Source organism: Equus quagga, chromosome 7 (genome assembly GCF_021613505.1).
Source record: "Equus quagga isolate Etosha38 chromosome 7, UCLA_HA_Equagga_1.0, whole genome shotgun sequence".
Classification (NCBI taxonomy): Eukaryota; Metazoa; Chordata; class Mammalia; order Perissodactyla; family Equidae; genus Equus; species Equus quagga.
The window spans coordinates 78,130,293-78,149,163 of NC_060273.1; the positions used below are offsets into that span (position 1 = coordinate 78,130,293).

General features: G+C 51.5%; 3 protein-coding genes across 3 annotated transcripts; 1 reads left to right on the top strand and 2 right to left on the bottom strand.

The window, feature by feature from the left end:
• Positions 1–231: 231 nt before the first annotated feature.
• LOC124242277 (probable UDP-sugar transporter protein SLC35A4) lies at positions 232–2,163 on the bottom strand. Its single transcript, XM_046667161.1, has one exon. It carries the CDS (start codon positions 2,147–2,149, stop codon positions 1,175–1,177), a length of 975 nt encoding a protein of 324 aa, XP_046523117.1. The 5' UTR covers positions 2,150–2,163; the 3' UTR covers positions 232–1,174.
• A 405-nt stretch (positions 2,164–2,568) lies between these two features.
• On the bottom strand, positions 2,569–4,849 carry SLC35A4 (solute carrier family 35 member A4). The gene is made up of 3 exons (XM_046667162.1): positions 4,803–4,849; positions 3,378–3,476; positions 2,569–2,774 (listed from the first exon to the last, which is right to left on the bottom strand). Exons 1-3 carry the CDS (start codon positions 4,815–4,817, stop codon positions 2,577–2,579), a joined length of 312 nt encoding a protein of 103 aa, XP_046523118.1. The 5' UTR covers positions 4,818–4,849; the 3' UTR covers positions 2,569–2,576.
• A 10-nt stretch (positions 4,850–4,859) lies between these two features.
• APBB3 (amyloid beta precursor protein binding family B member 3) lies at positions 4,860–18,187 on the top strand. Its single transcript, XM_046667164.1, is given in 15 exon segments — positions 4,860–5,410; positions 5,412–5,472; positions 5,782–5,945; positions 6,028–6,104; positions 6,691–6,751; positions 6,956–7,102; positions 7,225–7,352; positions 7,785–7,899; positions 8,038–8,122; positions 8,365–8,448; positions 8,713–8,828; positions 8,967–9,158; positions 12,241–12,366; positions 17,459–17,567; positions 17,721–18,187. Coding segments are annotated over 15 exon segments (2,082 nt in total). The 5' UTR covers positions 4,860–5,041; the 3' UTR covers positions 17,969–18,187.
• The last annotated feature ends 684 nt before the right edge of the window (positions 18,188–18,871 follow it).

An 18,871-nucleotide genomic window follows, 5' to 3' on the forward strand; every position in this document is an offset into this window, starting at 1 on the left:
TGGAGGGCTTTGGGGGGAAAAAGGAAAAAAATTAAAAAAAAAAAAGTTCTGAGACAGAGAACAGTCTCAACTCCATGGAGCCCTCAGAGGAAATAATGCTGCTGGAAACAGTTGGGAGAAAACAGCCTTTTCTCCTGGTCTATAAGTTATTTCAGGATTAAGATACTCAGGACACCAGGGGAACAAAATGTTTGAGAAGAGCTATGCACCACAGGAGACACACGACAATCATGGTCGATTGTAGGTACCACCTACACCCCAGAACACTTTATTAATATCTTATTGCTTACGCAGTTAGAGACAGTGATTGAGCTATACAAGTTTCCCTGTGCCTGGTCCCAGGTCACTCTGTGTCGAGCTTCCCTAGGCTGTTGGGGGCTGGGACAACTGCTACGCTGGGGCAGGACCCGGGGGGAAGGATGGTACCTCCTAGGAGCCACAGAGGGGACAGTTGGCTTCAAGAGGGCCCTTGGGATGAGCAGAGGGGTCAGGAGTGTAGACTTAAGCCAGGGCCCAGGGGCAACATTCCCTGAGATGAGTCAAGCCCCAGCCCACTCTGGGGTTTCCAGAACAAAGGCTGGCTGTGGAGAGCAGCACTGTGGGAGGGAGCAGGGGGCATTGTCTCCAGGTGCTCCTGGAGCTACGGCAGCTAGGCAGAGTGGCCTGGGTGATGGTGTGTAATCTGTGGCAACTGGGCTATCCTGCATGACAGTGGGAGGTGAGTATCCCTATAGGGTAGTCATGCACCATAGCTGGGCCATGGCAGCCAGCACCAAGCCTGGGGGCAGTGGGTTTCCTAGGCAAGGAAAGCCAACTGTTGGCTCTGCCCCACTTTAAGCAATTGCATTCATGCAGGATGAGGCAGGGAATCTTCTCCATCAGGGATGGGGTCATTTCTCAGGTCTAGGTATTGACGCTCCTCCAATTCCTTGGTCTGGAAGAACTTGGGGGGGTTAAGCGTTTACTTAACCAAACCCACTCTTCAAGTCTCCCAGGGGTATGCCTTCACCCACCCACCTCTAGAGACTAACCCAGCTGCTCTCACTTCCCCAGCTTTTCTCACAAGGCACTTGTTACAGGGCTGCTGAGGTGAGAGGTGGGGAGGGCTGGGAGGTGACTCTGAGGGTGGCGTCCAATCTACAGGGTCAGGAGTCAGGGTAGAGGTGGTCAGGGACTAGCGGCTGCCATAGTACAGGCGCACAGCCAGGCCAATGAGCAGCGTGGCCAGGAAGAAGGCAGCTGTGAGCTGTAGCCGCAGCAGGGCTGCTGAGAGCATGGCATTGACCACTAGTGAGCAGGACACAACAAAGAGCCGTGTGATGCTGCTGCCATGCTTCATGACGGCTGACATGAGCAGTCCATTTAGTGCCTGGCTCAGCACCACGAGTGCTGCCCATCCTGAGAAACCCTCCAGGAGGCCTGGGCCGGGGCCGCCACCTGCATGCAGACCTAGGTTCAGGAGCACACCAAAGGTGTAGAGGAAAAGGTTCTGAAGGGCTAAGGGTAGCCGCTGCCGCTTCATGAGCAGTTCTGTGTACACGGATGACAAGCCTGAGATGAGGCAGTACACGACGAGGAGCAGCAGTCCTAGTGGAGTGATATGCAGGGGCATGGGGCTGGCAGCAGCTGCTGGAGGGGGCCCAGAAGGGAGGTTCCCAGGGTTCTGGAGGCCACCAGCTGCATAGCAGACCCCTGCTGCCATGAGCAGCAGCAGTGCTAAGCCCTGGCGTGCAGAGAGGCGGTGTCGGAGGCAGAGGCAGTAGAACAGGGCCGTGCTTCCAATCTTGAGATTGCTCAGTACTTGGTAGGTGCTGGGGTCCATGTAACGTTGAAGATAGATCACCAGGTTGTTGTTAGCGCCGTAGAGCAGGGCTGATAGTGCAAAGGGGACAGCCTGGCGCCAGGGTGGGGCCCCCCGGGGCCATGCCTGCCAGCCCACCAGGAAAGGAAAGGTACACAAGAGCAGCTTGGTCAGCTCAGTCAGCAGCACAGCTGAGGAGGGCCGGAAGGGCACTCGGCCGTCCACACGGCACAGTGCCAACAATGGGGCATGGGCACCATACATAGCAGTGGACAGGAGTAGCATCAGGGTCCAGCGGGCCTGTCTGGGACGGCCCAGGCCTGGCATACCCCCATCCTCTACACTCATGCCCACACCAGACCCTGGGTAGCCTGTGTAAATGGCAAGAGGCAGTGGGGATTGTGACACATTTGGGGAAAATCAAGTTATGGAGCCAGCTCCCAGGAGGGAGGAGCCATGGTACATCACCAGAGAGAATACTGAGGATCAGAGTCAGCTGCAAACTCCACAATCAGGGCTGGAAAAGGGGCTGCTGGCCCTAGAAGCTGCAGTCTTGGGCCCAGTCCCATGGGGTTAGGGAGGGAAGGAGTCCAGGGTGCTGGCTGAAGAGCCACTGTCCACCCTCTTCAGGAAGGGAAGCAAGGATGAAGGTGGCAGGAAAGTTGGAGACAGCAAACAGGTGATAGCCGAGGAAGCCAGGAATGGTGTCTGTGCTCGAAAGACCTCCACCTGCAGGCCCCAGGTGCTCATCCTGCCTCCCCCATGGCATCCAGAGCTAGTCAGGCCCTTTGCGCAGTGACCGCAGATAGTCCCTTAATGTCTTCTCCACATTGGGCACAGCATATGCCTGAGCTGCGTAGATGCCAGTGCAGGTGCCCACGGCAAAGCCCAATACTGCTGATGCCCTCAGTTTCGCCACCACATAGCCAGCCAGGAAGCCCTTGAGGAATGGGGAGGACAACAGCGAGCCATCCTGTGGAGGAAGATGCAGGAGGAAACTGAGCTAGGCTCAAGTCCTTTTCTCTAACCAGGAGCTACTCGAGCTGGGCTTAGCGTGTCCCACCACCTGCTTCTCCTTACTCTGGAAAACTGGAGAATTCTCTCCAAAGATTTTCTCAAGGGTCTGGAGGCAGAAAAAGAACCTAGGAGTCCTGATCACACAATCTTAGAACCCTGGGCTTAGAACACTCCAACCACAGAACCCTACGGTCATAAGGCCACAAATGTCCCCGAGGAATCTGACCCCTGCCCGCTTCTCTAGTCTCATTTCCTAGCATGTTCCCCCACTACTGCAGCCAAAGCAAACTGCTTTCAGCCCTCATGTTCATCATGCTACCTCCCACCACAAGGGCCTTGCATATGCTGTTTCATTTGCCTGGAATGTCCCCTCTTCCCCTCTTCTAGTTAACCCCTATTTAAGACCCTAGTTTAAGCACCATTTTCTCAGGGAAACTTTCCCTGGGGTCACAGAGAACAGGCCCTCAATAACCATTTGCTGAATAAATCTCCACCACCCACTTAAAAGCATATTGGGCCATGAAGCCTAAGCGGGAGTGGGGGGCAGGCGCAGCTTTACCTGGCCCACACCACTGTTGACTTCATCTTCCACACGCCGCTGCAGGCTCTCCAGCTGGTCCTTGAGAAACGCCAAGTCCTTAAGCTTGGGCAGAGAATCCTAGGACGAGGGAGAGGCTGGTTCCAGCAGACAGATCCAGCCCCATTCCCCGTTCAAGTCTATCAGAGGCTCGGGATGGGGGTAACGGGGTGAGCCTGAGAAACCTCTTCCTATAATACATTCCTGAGATGACAGTGGTCAAGCAAGAAAGGCACTGAAAAGTACAGAATTCACATGGGGGCCAGGGAGGCGGTGACAGATGGGATATGCATCAGTAACTTAAAATAACCCTTACAAAAATTTTATAGAGCAAGCCTATAAGCGTGTAGGGGAGGCAGGAAGGGCAGCTAGGAGACCTTCAATCAGGAAAGCACTAGGGGCTGGCCAGGTGGCACAGCGGTTAAGTTCCCACGTTCTGCTTCGGTGGCCCAGGGTTCGCTGGTTCGGATCCCAGGTGTGGACATTACACCACCTGTCAAGCCATGCTGTGGTAGGCGTCTCACATATAAAGCAGAGGAAGATGGGCACGGATGTTAGCTCAGGGCCAGTCTTCCTCAGCAAAAAGAGGAGGGTTGGCAGCAGTTAGCTCAGGGCTAATCTTCCTCAAAAAAAAAAAAAAAAAAAGGAAGGAAAGCACTAATGATTCGACTATAAGCTACCTGAAAGTGGTGACCAGTCTGTCTTGTCTGTGTCCCGAGGCTTAACACAGGGACTGGCAAGTACGTAGTAAATGTGGCAAGTACGTAGTAAATGTGTGCGTGGTGCTGAACTTCCAGACCAATGGTGAGTAATGGCCCGAGCCGAGGCAGTTTCCTGGACAATCTCGGGGCAGATCTGATTTCTGCCTGGGCTCCTCCTCATTTCCTCGCAAGGCCATCCCAAACTGAAATGTGTGGCTGTATGCGCGCGGGGCGGGAGGCGGAGGGAGCGGGGGCAGCGGGGAATGGCTGTCTGTAGGAGTATAGATAAATGAACTGAGTGATTTTGATCGCATGTAAGTATGAAATGCAGTGTCTGCGCAAGGGAGTGTTTGAATGAGAGAATGTCCGTGTGAACTGGAAACATCGTGTCTCTAGGAGGAAAACTTCGAGGGCAGGTAATGGAGCAGAGAGAGGAATAAGTCAGAGCGAAAGTGTCTGAGCGTGTGCGAGTACTCAGAGACCGTGACGGTCCCCGGGGAAGGGAACGCCTGGGGAATCCCCGGCTCCGCTTGCCTCGCTGAGGCACTCTACAACCCACCGTTGAGGCAGTCTACAGGAGCAAAAGTCCGCCCCCAGGGGAAACAAGGGGTACCCTACCCATGAGCCGCTCCACGGTCTTCTCTCCCCAGGCCTAAAAAGGCGTGAACACCACACCCGACTGGACATCACCCCCACGTTCACTCACCTTGTCATCCGCCATTTTCCCCGCTGAACTTGTTGCGCAGGCGCAGCCCCGCCCCCTCCTGTCAAGGGTTACGGCCATCTTTACTGAGGGCGGAGGCACTTCCGGGGCATTTTTGGAAAGGGTGGAGGCGCTTCCCTGATGGCCAAGCTTTGGAGGTCTCCTTCTGGCAGATACTACCACGTGACCCGTCCCGTCGCGTCCGGGGCTTTGTGTGTGCGCGCGCACACAACTTGGGCGCAATGATCTCACCCGTGCGCGTGTGCGCGCGACGCACATTCGCTTGGCCAGTCTTCCGCCGCTTGGTGTGCTCACGGTTGCGGCGTGATGTCAGCCGGTGCGCTGGCGGCGGTTCGTCTCGCCCGGACTCACGCACGGAAACGCGCACTCACTCGGGGATCCGGACGGCTGTTTACCCGCGCCACCCCTCGGCGAGCGGCGCTGCCCACGCCGGTTCTTTCCCGCCCCCGGGACCCGGCCCCTGCCCCGCCCCGTATTTGTGCGGCGCCGGCTGGCCCGGCAGACTCCGGCGCAGAGGCTGGGCGTGTAGGCGCAGCACCTCCAGAGGTCGAGCTGGGCTGAGAGTACACGCCGGCGTAGGCCGGCGGGGACGCAGCTGGGGCTATGCTGGGCAAGGATTACATGCTGGCCATCATTCTGGTCAATTGCGATGGTGTGCACGGAGGGGTCGGATGGGAGGACTGGGAGCTGATGGGGGAGGTGGGGGCTCGAAAGGCTACCACTAGGCTCAGAGACAGGGAGGGGAGCACGTCTCGGGGTGAGGACCAGGGGACAGATGAACCCTGATCTTTGCAATGCAGTATCCAAGATTGGGAGCCTGGACCCTCAGACTGCACCTCCGGGTTAAGGGTTGTCCTCTTTGGGATGGAAGAAGGATTATGACAGGGTGCTATTCTGAAGCCCCGAATATGCCCTCCCTCTCCAATCCCATGTTCCCCCTCCCCATCTCGTGTTCCTGTAGATGATTTGTGGGGGGACCAGAGTCTGGAGGGAGAACCAGGCCTGCCCCCTGGCTGGAGGAAGATCCACGATGCTGCAGGTACTTACTATTGGCACGTACCCAGCGGTAGCACCCAGTGGCAGCGCCCAACCTGGGAGCCAGGAGATGCGGAAGATCCAGGCACGGTAGGTAGAGTGTGATGAGGGGGCCTGAGCCCATGTGTGGACCTAGGCCTGCTGCTACACTGACCTAGCCCCCTCTCTACAGAGGACGGAGGGAATTTGGGGACTTCGGCCCCCCAAGGGGAGATCCTTCTCCAGCCTGGAGAGCTCACTGGACCAGAGGTAACAGGGATAAGCCAGGCAAAATGAAAGGCTTGGGGTTCCATGGCACTCAAAAGATGGAGCTGGATCTACAAGTCTGCTTTCCAGCCCAGATTCTGGACTCTGTTCCATGTTTAGAGCTCTGTTCTGTGTTCTTGCCTTTGTCCCATGTTCTTGACTCAATATTTTGAGTTTTGTCATTTGTTTCAAGCTTTGTTTTTTGCTATGTGTTCTTTTCCATATTCTGGGTCCTAATCTATCATGTTCCACACCTTGGCCATTGTCCTAGCCTCAGCCCATGGAGGTTCCTATCCTATATTGCAGAGTCTCTTGTCCAGATTTGGGGCTCTGGTCCACATTTTGGATGCTGCTCTACGTTTGCAACTATTATTCTATGTCTTGTGTCCTGAATTTTTCTTCAAAGTCTAAGCCCCCTCTATGTTACATTGACTTAGTATGTCCTGGGCCCTGTCCTGCTTTGGTTTTGTATTTCGGACACTATATTCTGAGTCTTATCCCACATCTTGTGCCCATTAAGTAGTCTGGGCCTCACAAATGTTGCTTCTGTAGGAGGTGTGGTCCTCTTACCAGCTCTGCTTTCTTCCAGTAACTCTCTCTCCTGGTATGGTGAGGAATCCTACATCCAGAGTGTGGAGCCAGGGGCTAAGGTAGTGACTTGGGCCTGAGGGCCAGCTCAGGGCATTGGGGAGGGTCCCAGGGAAACATCAGAGTCGGATTGGGCTAGGCAGAAGTGATCAAGGGTGAAGGAAGTGGGTATCAGAGGGTTTATATATGTGGAGCCTGTGGCACCTCCCACCCTACTCCACGCCTACTCACTCAGGGCCCTCCTGTCCTTTCCCCCAACCCATCAGTGCTTTGCAGTCCGCTCTCTGGGCTGGGTAGAGGTACCCGAAGAGGACCTGGTACCAGGGAAGAGCAGTATCGCAGTCAATAATTGCATTCAGCAGCTGGCCCAGACCCGCAGCCAGAGCCAGTCCCCAGATGGTGCCTGGGGTGAGGTGAGCTGGCTGGCCTTTCAAGGGGTTCAGCCCAGGGTCCAGCAGAGGTAGTTGTCCCTGAATTGCCTGTTCTCTATGGCAACCACTTTTATCTGAGCTCTGGGCTGACCTCTCTTTGGCAGGGTCAGAATATGCTGATGATCTTGAAGAAGGATGCCATGAGCCTAGTGAATCCCCTGGACCACAGTCTGATCCACTGCCAGCCTCTGGTGCACATCCGTGTATGGGGTGTGGGCAGCTCCAAGGGCCGGTGAGGACCCCTACATCTCTCTAAGTGAGACTTGCTCATCCCTCCCCCCTGAAGGCTGTGATCCCTACTGATGCTAATCCCCTGTACTTGAACCCCTGGACACAGATCCTCTGACAAGGACCCAAGCTCTGCCTCCCCTGCCTGGTCCAGACTTGGTTGGGGAGGGTGGGCTCAGCTCAGCAGGGACGAATAGGGGAGAGCCTGAGAGGCTGGGCTGATTCTCTCCTGTGCTCCCACATGCTTCCGGAACAGTGACAGGTGAGTGACAGCCAGGTGCCTGGAACCCCAGCCCTGATCTCCCTTTTCCATCCCTGCCATGTCCCTTGCCTAACTTTCCAGCCTCCTATAGGCACTACAGGCTCCTGCCCCTATCCAGCCTCTACCCCAGCCCGATTTCTGCCTCTGCCCCAGCCCCATCTCTGACCCTGCCAGGGACTTCGCTTTTGTGGCGGGTGACAAAGACAGCTGTATGCTCAAGTGCCATGTGTTCCGCTGTGACGTCCCTGCCAAGGCCGTTGCCAGTGCCCTGCATGGGCTCTGTGCCCAGGTAAGGCCAGGAGTGGGACAGGGAATGTGGATGTGAAGCAGGGTCTGAATTGCCAAGGTGGTTGGGGCAGGGTGGTATTGGCTCCCTTACCGCAATTCCCTTCTCCCTGTGCCTCATGCTGCCTGCATTATGTTTCAGATCTTGTCAGAGCGAGTAGGGGTCAGTAGTGATTCCCCTTGCTGCTCCCTAGACCCCATCTCTCCTGAAGACCTGCCACGGCAAGGTATGGGGAGGGAGATGCTGCATTGCAGCAGTAGGCAACTGGTAAAAGATGGGATGGGGGTTCTGGTTATTTAGTACTTCTCTGGAGATAGGGGACTCCTGAGGTGTCCTTGTCCCAGGGATCCCAAGCCCTAAATTGGAGAAGCATCCATGGCCTTCCTTCTCCTAGCTCCAGTTCTCTCAGAAGGGTGAGGAAAGGGGTCATTGAATAATGCCCAGTCCAACTTGGTGTATATATTTCAGTGGAGCTGCTGGATGCTGTGAGCCAGGCTGCTCAGAAGTATGAGGCACTGTACATGGGGACCCTGCCAGTCACCAAAGCCATGGGTGAGGACTGAGTGGGCTGGAGGGAGTGGGCTGCATGAGGCAAGGGGAACGTGGGTTAGGTAGGATCTACCACTGTTTCTCAGAGTGCTCCCATGGCCCTGTCCAGCTTGGGATGTATCACCCTTCCCAACTCAGGATTTGAATCCTAGCCCTTTGTGTTCCCATCTCTCTGAATCCCAAGTCAGTGAGAGGGGCTTAGACACTCCCTGCAGATCCTTTCTTTCTTTACATCTGGGAGACACCATGGTGGGCATGTTCCCATAGGCATGGATGTGCTGAACGAGGCCATTGGTACCCTCACCACGCGGGGGGACCGGGATGCCTGGGTCCCTGCCATGCTCAGTGTGTCTGACTCTCTCATGACTGCACATCCCATTCAGGTATCAGCCAGAAGAAGGTGAAATTGGGGGTTCTGGAGGGGTGGGCAGGGATGCTGAGGGGTCATGGCTTGCCGCTGGAAGTGCTCATTGGGTCCAGCCAGTGCCTGGCCCTCTAGTGACTAGGTCTGGTGTGGGCAGGCAGAAGCTGGTGCAGAGGAGGAGCCACTGTGGCAGTGCCTGGTGCGACTTGTGACCTTTATTGGTGTTGGCCGTGACCCACACACCTTTGGCCTCATTGCCGACCTGGGCCGTCAGAGCTTCCAGTGCGCGGCTTTCTGGTGCCAGCCCCATGCAGGGGGACTCTCCGAAGCTGTGCAGGCTGCTTGCATGGTGAGTTAGGAGTGGGAATGGGTGGGTGGGTCTGCCCTGCAGCTGCTCTGTACTGGTGACTGGAGCTCAGGATCAGCAACCTCTCCAGAGATCACAAACACAAATTCCAGGGATGACTTTTGTTTAGTAGTATTTTATATTTGGCCCTCATGCTGTTTTTACTAAGTTTGAGTTAGTTGCCAATATTTAAAGGCCAGAACATTTCACATAATTGCTATTCCTGTTTTTCTAGAATATCAGCAGCTCTGACACTGGGTCCACATATAAATCTCGACATTCAGCTGGAATTGTGTAGGAGCTGTGCCCTGTAGGGTGGGCACTGTCTTTCCTGTTTGTCTCATTTAGGTTATTTCCTGATAATTTGTCGGTATTTGAGTGTGGGATGCCTGCACTCTGTTAGTTCAGCTCACTCATTCACTCAACAAATACAAGTGCCTGCAGAGTCCCAGGGACCATACTTGACCTTGGGAATTCACTGGTATAGAAGGCACAGCCTTTGCCCTCACAGAACACTTAGGTTAGACCAGAGACAGACCAAAAAGAAGTTGTACACCACAGGATGATGGAGACGGCAGCTTCAGGTTCAAGAAGGCTACCTGAAGGAGGTGATAGAAAACTGAGAGGTGAAGATCCAAGGAGGAAGTTAGCCAGGTGAAGGGGAGTGGGACCAAAAGTGTGCCAAGTATGGGGAACCCCAGCTGTGAAAGTGAGAGAGAGGTTAGTGGATTAGAGTATCTGAAAGAACCTAGTGTATCTGGAGTGCAAGGGGGCTGGAGTGAGAGATGGGGGCAGAAAAAATGGCAGAAACCAGGTCATGGAAGAACTTACATGTCAGGGTGATGAGTTTATTTTACCCCGAGGCACTCTGAGCCATTTAAACGTTTTGAGCAGGACAGTGAAGTCAGGTTTGTAGATTAGGAAAACCCATTAAATATGGGTGAAAGATTTGAAAGACACAAGAGAAGCAGGAAGACCCAGGTTTAGGCCCCGGTTGAGTTAAAGTGAGAGAAGATTGGGGCAGTTGCATTGGGAATGGAGTTTGGATTATAGACCCTCCCTTTGACCAGGGAATCCTCTTTGCCAGGGCAGGTCTACTCCAGTGAGAGATGTAGGTGAGTCAACATAGTGACAGGTGTGGTTAAGAGCACAGGCTCTGCAGTGAGACAGAACGAGGTTTGAATCTCAGTTCTATCATTTTTTGGCTAGGTGACCTTGGGCAAGTCATGTATTCTCTTTGAATCTCAACTTCCTTATTTGCAAAAGGTGGATAATACCATCTGATAAATAACTGTGGATTAAGTTAGATTATACAGAGTATTTAGCAAAGTGTCCAGCCCTCCTTAAATACTCAGTAAATGTCAAGTTTTATGTTTTTGTTATTGAGCTACCTGGGACTGCTACAGGGGCTCCAGACGTGGCAGACTACTGGCCTCTTATCAGACTGAAGCCTTGGCCAGTTCCCCTGTCCTGCAGAAGCTTTCACAGAGTCCAGGGGCAGAAAGGAGTCGGATCCTCACATTCCCCTTCTCCCTAGGTTCAGTACCAGAAGTGTCTTGTGGCCTCTGCAGCTCGAGGCAAGGCCTGGGGTGCCCAGGCCCGTGCCCGCCTGCGCCTCAAGCGGACCAGCTCTGTGGACTCCCCAGGAGGTCCCCTGCCTCTCCCCCTCCTCAAAGGAGGGGTTGGGGGTGCTGGGGCAGCTCCTCGAAAGCGGGGTGTCTTCTCTTTTCTTGATGCCTTCCGGCTGAAACCTTCTCTGCTCCATATGCCCTAAATTGCTCTGGGAGGACTGGGGAAGGAGGCTCTGGGTCCATGCCCAACTCTGTACCCCTTCATTCCCTAGGGGCTTGCAGCCTCTTACCCGTTGGAGCCTTCTCTGCCTGCCCCTCCAATCTTGCCCATCCTCTATTTATTGCCCTATTTATTAATTGTTTATATGGATGATTGAGAGGCCTTCCACCACATTCTAGGCCCTTGGCACACCTTTCCCTGGGTCCCTGTGTTCCTTGCCCCTGTCCAGCCCTGGACAGTTGGCTCTACCTCAGCAACACTTTATAGCAAAATCAGTACAAATAAAAATCCCTCAGTGACCTCACTGGGCGTGAGTGTATTGGGCCTGGGACAGGGTTGGGGGTTAACCTGTGTGGGGTGAGTGTCTGTCTGTGCTTGGTGTTGGTGGCTGCCAGTAATCACATGAAGGCATTAGTATGATGGAAATGTGACTTCATTCATTCAACAACTATATTTTCTAAGGTCGTCTTTCTGCCAGGCACTAAACTAGGCACTGGGGATGTAATAAAATTGTCAGGGTTTCCACCTTCTGAGATTATCAGAAGGGGAGACAAACAAAAGTCAAATAGACAAAACAGAAAATAATATGTAGTACAACCAGGAGATCTCCGAGGGTCGTGGGAGCTCAGGTGAAACACTTAACCTGGGCTTTGGCATTACTAGGCTTCATGAAGGGTTGACATCTGGGTGCTCAAAGAAGATGAATACTAGTTATGAAGCCTAGGGAGTATAATGTGCAGGGCAGTGGACAGAGGTGAGGTTCTGTAAGTACACCTCGCTAGATGACAGAGGGGCATATGTGAGGCAGGAGCTTCTCGTGGTTTAAACTTGCTCCTGAGAGCAACTGTGAGGCGTGGAGAGATTGGACCCAGAGCGGACCAGGGCTCCTAGAGCGCCGCCTCCTGGAAAACATCCCCGTGTGGTGCCTTGTGATCAGGACCCCAAGGCATTATTAGCTGGAGATACCGAGTCTCTCAGGGAGTAGGCGCAGAGTGCCCACAGACACTCCTGGCGTTTGTGAACAACTGTCTTACCTGGAAAGACTCCAAAAACCTGCCCGGCCCCGGGTACGCGCCAACCAGCTCGGGTGTGCGGCCGCCCCGGAAGTGACGCGCTGCCCCGCTGGCCGTGCGGAAGTGGAGATGGCGGAGCTGTACGTGAAGCCGGGTGAGCGCGGCCGGCGGATAGGGGCGCTGAGTCCTCTTCCTCTACTCAGGCTGGTGGTGGTTACTGTGCGGGGTGCGGACCTTCCGTCTCCCCCGGGCTCGCTTCACACGTCCTCTACCCTCCGCAGGCAATAAGGATCGCGGCTGGAACGACCCGCCCCAGTTCTCCTACGGGCTGCAGACCCAGGCTGGTGGACCCAAGCGCACGTCGCTCACCAAAAGGGTCGCTGCCCCCCAGGATGGATCCCCTAGAGGTGCGAGGGAGCCTTGTGCGCGGAGACCGGTCGGGAATGGGTGGTGCCAGGGATAAGCCTGTCCCGAGGGTCCTTTCTGCTCCTTCGAGGACTCCCTGAGAGAGGTTAGAGTACCAGAAAGGGGCTCACAGCAGGCTCTTTTCCGACCCCCTTCTCTACTGCTCACGTACGTTGGTTTCAAAAGAATCTGTGCTTTCATCCTAGGTGATCTCGTCCAGATCTATGGTTTTTAATATAGTTTTTATTCTCAAATTATTTTCAAATTTATTTCCAACCTGGATCTCTTCCCAGAACTCCATAGTAGTATATCCATTTGTTTGCATCTTCACTTGGCTATATAATAAGCATCTCAGACTTAACGTGTTATTCATTTATTTCATTCAATCAGCCTTATCTCTGGAGCACGTACTATGAGCCAGGTACTGTTTGAGGGTGAACTAGACAGCAGTGAACAAGACAAGAGGTTTCTGTTTTTGTGGAGTCCACACTCTAGCTTTGGAGATAGACAAATGAAATAGTGGTAACGGCTCTGCAGAGAAATAAAACAGGGTGATGTGAGAGTGACTAGGTAAGTTAAGTGTCTGAGGGGCTGATATTTAAGTTGAAGTCTGAGTGGTGATTAAAACCTATCCAAGCAAAGATCAGGCCCAAGAGCATTCCAGGCACTGGAAACAGCTAGTGCAAGGGCCTTAAGAACAAGTTTGGCAAATTCAAAGACTGAAGGAATACCTAGTGGCTAGAGCACAGTGGGCTAGGGATAGCAATTAAGATCTGAGGAGTAGGGGCCGGGCAGTGATGTAGTGGTTAAGTTCGTATGCTCTGCTTTGGTGTCCCAGGGTTCGAGTGTTTGGATCTCTGGTGTGGACCTACACACTGCTCATCAAGCCATGCTGTGGCAGCATCCCACATACAAAATAGAGGAAGATTGGCACAGATGTTAGCTCAGGTCCAATCTTCCTCCCCAAAAAAACCTGAGATGTAGACAGGGACCAGATCATAGTGGATTTTGTAAACCAGGGTAAGGAGTTTGTATTTTCATCTATGTAAAATTTAAAGTAGAGCAGGGCTGCCTCTCCCCTTGAGTGTTTCTTATGCCAATAGGTAAGCCCAGAGAAAGGGGCTCAGATTTAGCTCTTTCAGCTCCCCTCTATTATCCACCTGTAACACTGGAAAGGAATGATATAAGCCAGGGTTTTTTAACCTTGGCACTGTTGACATTTTGGGCCAGATAATTCTTTGTTGTAAGGGACTATCCTGTACATTGTAGGATGTTTGCAGTATCTCTGGCCTCTACCCACTAGACACCAGCAGCACCCACCCAGTTGTGACAGCCAAAAGTGTCTCCAGACATTTGTTCTTGGGGCAAAATCTCCCCAGGTTGAGAAACACTGACTGAAGTACATCTTTAAAAAGATCACTCTCTTTGCTCTGTGGAAAACAGATTTTAGGAAAGCAGTGGAAAGACAAATTAAGAGGCTATTATGGTAACATAGGCAGGATTTAATGATGTTTTGGGCAAGGCTGGAAGTACTAGAGATGGTAGGAATTGGACGGCTATGGGATATGTTATGGAGAAAGTCAGTAGGAATGAGTAGATAAGAGGTGCGGGAAAGAAGAATCAATGTAACTTACATTTTTTGCTTGAGGAACTGGCTGGTATCGTTATTAATTTGGGAAAACTAGGCGATAGAGGTTTTACGGGGAGGAGAAAAGCAAGCTTTCTGTCTTGGCCATGTTAAATTTGGGCTGATATTTTGGGGAGAGGTCTAGGCCAGAATTACAGAAACAAGTCACCATCATATGGATGGTATTTGATGTCATGGGCTTGAATAAATTCGGTTACCTGAGGAAGAGTGTGTGGATAGAGGCCTAAAGAGGAATCAAGACAGAAACCTAAAGCTCTCTAGCATTTCAAGGTTGAGTAGAGAAGCAATTAGCAAAAGAGACTGAGAAACAGCCAAAGAAATAAGAAGAAAAGTAAAATTTACTGTGGGAGAGAGTAAAATCTTGACTTAACCACGATGCATGCTCCTGAGGGGTCAAGTAAGAGAGAGAAAGAGGACCACCAGATTTGACAAACATAGTGATCACTGGTGACCCTAACAAAAGCAGTCTGTGGAGTGATGAGAGCAGAAACCCAGTTGGAATGGGCTGAAGAAAGAATGTGAAAAGTAGTAGAGTGCCTGTAGACAGCTCATTCAAGAAATTCTGCTGTGAAGCAGAGATGAGAAATGGGATAGTGCCTGAAGATGGAGTGTGAGGTAAGGGGAGGGTTTTTCTTCTTAAGATAGTACACTAGAGTGTTTGTATGCTGATGGGATGCTTCAGTAGAGGGAGAACTGATGGTGCGTGCAGGAGAAAAGGGATAACTGCAGGTGGGAAGCCTAGAGAAGGCAAGAGAGGCTGGGACGCAGAGTATAGCTAGAGAGATGACCTGCGATAGGAGCAGGAACCTTTCATCTATTAGAGGAAGAAGGATAGTGGCCACAGATGCAGGTGGGGTAGTAGAATTGGTGGAGAGACTTCCTGTTTAATGACCTCTATTTTCTTAGTGAAATATGAGGCAGGGTCAGAAGTAGAGCCAGTGGGGAAAGGAAAAGGAGGAGAAGGCAGAAAAGTTTAGAGATTAGTTGTGAAAATAGTTGTTCTGAATAGTATAAAAAGGAGGCAAAGTGTAGGATTTTCGGGCAATGTTGGATACCTTTTAAAATCTGTAGCCATGAATGTGTAACTCATCAGCATGGTTCTGTTTTTCCTCCCAACAAGTAAGGTAAGTTGGGTTTACCAGGGGAGTGAGACAGCAGCAGGGTCTAGTGAGGTGAGAGTGTTTAACTGAGCTGGAAGGGTAGGAGGGGGTGGTCAGATTTTGAAGATGGTACACTGTTGTTGAGAAGTAGGCAGAGGGGAAGGGGAGACTGAGGTAGGGTGGAAAGAATGATTGGAGGTGAGGAGGTCAAGAAACTGAGAGGCCAAATTATCAGAAGAATTAGTAGATGTTGATGCCTAAAGGTAAATTCTCTTCTCCTTCAGTCTTCTCTTTTCCCATAGTGGTTCCACCATCCCATTACTAAAGTCAGAAACCAAGAGTCATCCTTGACTCCTCTCTCCCTCGCCCCCAATCCATCAAGTCTTGTTGCTACCTCCTCCTAAATAAATCTCAGAATACTCCATTTCCCCTTGTCTACTCTTTCACTCTAGTCCATGCCAGCATTCTTTTTTCCTAGACTACTCCCATTAACCTCCCAACTGTTGTCCCTGCCTCCACTCTTGACCTATTCTCATCAATTTTTTCTCAGACTACAGAGCGAATGTCTTAAAAAACAAGTCTAGTCATATCATCTCCTGCTTTTATAAACATGTAGTGGCTTCCTGTTACCATTAGGCTCAAGACCAAGTTCCTCCAAAGCTCTGCAAGGTCTGGACCCACTGCTTACCTCTCCCAGGGACAGCTCACACTACTTTCTTCAGTATTAATAATTTCCAGCCACACAGGCCTTGTTTCTGTTCCTTGAACAAGTCAGGACTTTTCCTGACTCTTGGGCATTGCCCTTACCTTTATGTATTACACAGTTCCTTCAACTCTTCATGGCTGCATCTATCTCATCCATTAGTTCTTAACTTTGTGAGCACTTTTTGCTATACACTAATCTAGCAGCTGTACCTATATTCTTACTTAATCATCCTGCAACCATATGAAATAAGTGCTACAACTATAATATCTCCATTTTACAGAAGAGGAACCCAAGCTCGGAGGTTAAAAGTAACTTGCCAAACGTCACACAGTGGGTGAGCTAGGATAAACTTAGATGTCACCTCAGAAAGCCTTCCTTGAACACTCAGCCTAGGTAGGTCCTTCTACTGTTCCTCTTTATTACATCATCCATTTTATTTCTTTATAGCATGCAATATAATTTGGTAATTTTCTTGTGTTTTTTCCTTTCCCTAGAATTTAAGCTCTCTGAGGTCAGGAACCTAACTACTACTCTCTCTCTGAAGCCGTGCACACTATCTGGCACATAGTAGGGACTTTATAAATATATATTTTTGAATGAATGAGTTGTCCCAGAGCGTAGCCTTCCTTAGAAGGGATGAAGTTAGAGTTGAGCTTCTTACCTATTTAAGCCATGTTTGCTTGATCCTACTTTACCTTTTCAGTCCCCATCTCAGAGACTTCTCCTGGGGCCCCCCCAGTGGGGCCTCCACCTCTTTCAAGTAAGGCTTCCAGGCCCCCACCTGTTGGGAGTTCTCCTGCCTGCAGTGTGGAGCCCACAAATTTCCCAGTTATTGAATGTGAGACTCTGCTAGAAGATGTACTGAAACCTTTGGAAGAGGCATTGGACGATTGCCGTGGCCACACAAAGGTAAGCCCTGGCATATCAGTGGAGTGATGGGGAGGGCTCCCATCGACAGCCAGATGCAGGTATGGCTCCCAAAGATAGACCCTCTGACCCTATGGGCAATGGCTCTTAACCCTTTCTGAGTTATGGACCCCTTCAAGAATCTGCTAAGGACTTCCCAGAAATGTGAACACAGGATTTCAGGAAGGTTCATGTGACTTCTGAAGACCAGTCAGTAGAAGAGGCTTGTAGGAACAAGAGTTGAATTTAACTCCCGTTAGTGATAACAGCCTGATTCGTACGTCTAGGACCTCCAGACCATTCAGAGCAGACCCTGCTGATTTTGTGCTCAAGGAGGGAAAGGGAAACCCCCTTTTCTATCTGTAGTGTTTCGTAAGTTCTCTGGAGGCAAAGGATCTGAGGAATCTTAAAGGAAAGTAGCATAGTAATTTTTACTGCTTTGGTCCTTAGTTTACTTATTTGTAAAGCAGCACTACAGAATAAGTATCTGAGGGTCTGAGAAACTCCAGAAGTTTTAAAACTCTAGCCATATATGCATTTTTCTTGGGAGGAGATCCAAAGATTTCATCACATTCTCAGTAGGGCCTCTAACCTTTGGGTAAAGAACCAGAACTCTTAAGATGAAGTGTAAAGTTCCTGGGGCAGAGAGAAAGCAGGTGCTTCCTATGTGGTGCTGCCTTTCCCCTCCCCGTTGGGCTGGCAGCACTGACTTGGAGGGGAATTCTGTCCCTTAGAAGCAGGTATGTGATGACATCAGCCGACGCCTGGCTCTGCTGCAGGAACAGTGGGCTGGAGGGAAGCTGTCAACGCCTGTAAAGAAGAGGATGGCTCTGCTGGTGCAAGGTAGGAGTAGATCCCTTGGTATAGCGTAAGTCCCTCATCCTGCCTTGGTTGGCTGAGCTGGAATAGGTGCTGAGATTTTGACTGGTTGGGAAGGGAGGAGTGGGAGCTATGTCTTTTGCCCCAGGCTTGCTTGCTCAGCCTCTCTCTCCTCAGAGCTTTCAAGCCACCGTTGGGATGCAGCGGATGACATCCACCGCTCACTCATGGTTGACCATGTGACTGAGGTCAGTCAGTGGATGGTGGGAGTTAAAAGATTAATTGCGGAAAAGAGGAGCCTGTCTTCAGAGGAGACCAGTGAAGAGAAATCTACAGCCACAGCTGAGGAGCACCAGACCGTACCAGGCATCCACAGGCTCCATAATCCTGTGGGTTCCCCAGACTCACCTCAAACCATCTCCTAGGCCTTCTCTCCTAGGCCTGGGAGGCCTTCTCTAATTTGGCTCCCTCTTACCACTTTGGAGACTGTCTGCCCCATTGGGGTCCTTGGCTTGACCCACTTCTGGGGGAAGAGGTCCCACGTGGGCCATAGGGAGGTCACTTGTTACCCAGAACGTATGCATTTTAATAAAAATATCTCAATGGTGGGCCCTGGGTAGGAGAAGTGGGCCCTTCATATGCCAGACTGGTCCCCTCTGATGTCCCTGACTGCCTTCCTCCCCGTGCACCCTACCAACCTCTGTTCTTCCTCCATTCATCATTAATGGCCTTGCTAGGTATGACCAGATTACTCCCTGCCACTTTCCCCATAATTAGACTGAATGCACATCCCTTGCTGGGCTGAGTAGCCCTATCTTTGGATGATTTCATTCAGCATGAGAACAGAGGCTCAAATAGCATGGGGAGATTTTTCCCTCAAGAAAGGGAGACTTGCCCTATTTGCATATACCTTGAGGTATGCAAGTGCTCAGAGATTAGAACATAGCTGTATAAACTGAAGAAGAAAATGACTAGATTGCTGAGATGTGGGGTTGTGACATTTTTCCCCCTTGGGGGGTGGGCAGTGGCAAATAGGATCATGACTTTTTATCTGACTCACCAGCTAAGCTGTTGCTTCATTTTGGGCCTCAGATTGAACCCTAAGGGGCTTCTTTCTAACCCTTTGAGAAAACAGAGCCAGGTGAAAGGGGCCAGGGAGATTTGTTACCATGCTGGGAGAAGGGAGGGTACAGGTTTTCAGTGTTAGAATAAGAGGATTGGTACTTATAGGTGGGAGGCAGAAAAGCATGAGGAGAGACCAGAGAAGGCTAAAGACTAGGGCAGCGTCTCTCTTTTCCTGCTTTGGAATAGATAGGGAGGGACTGCTG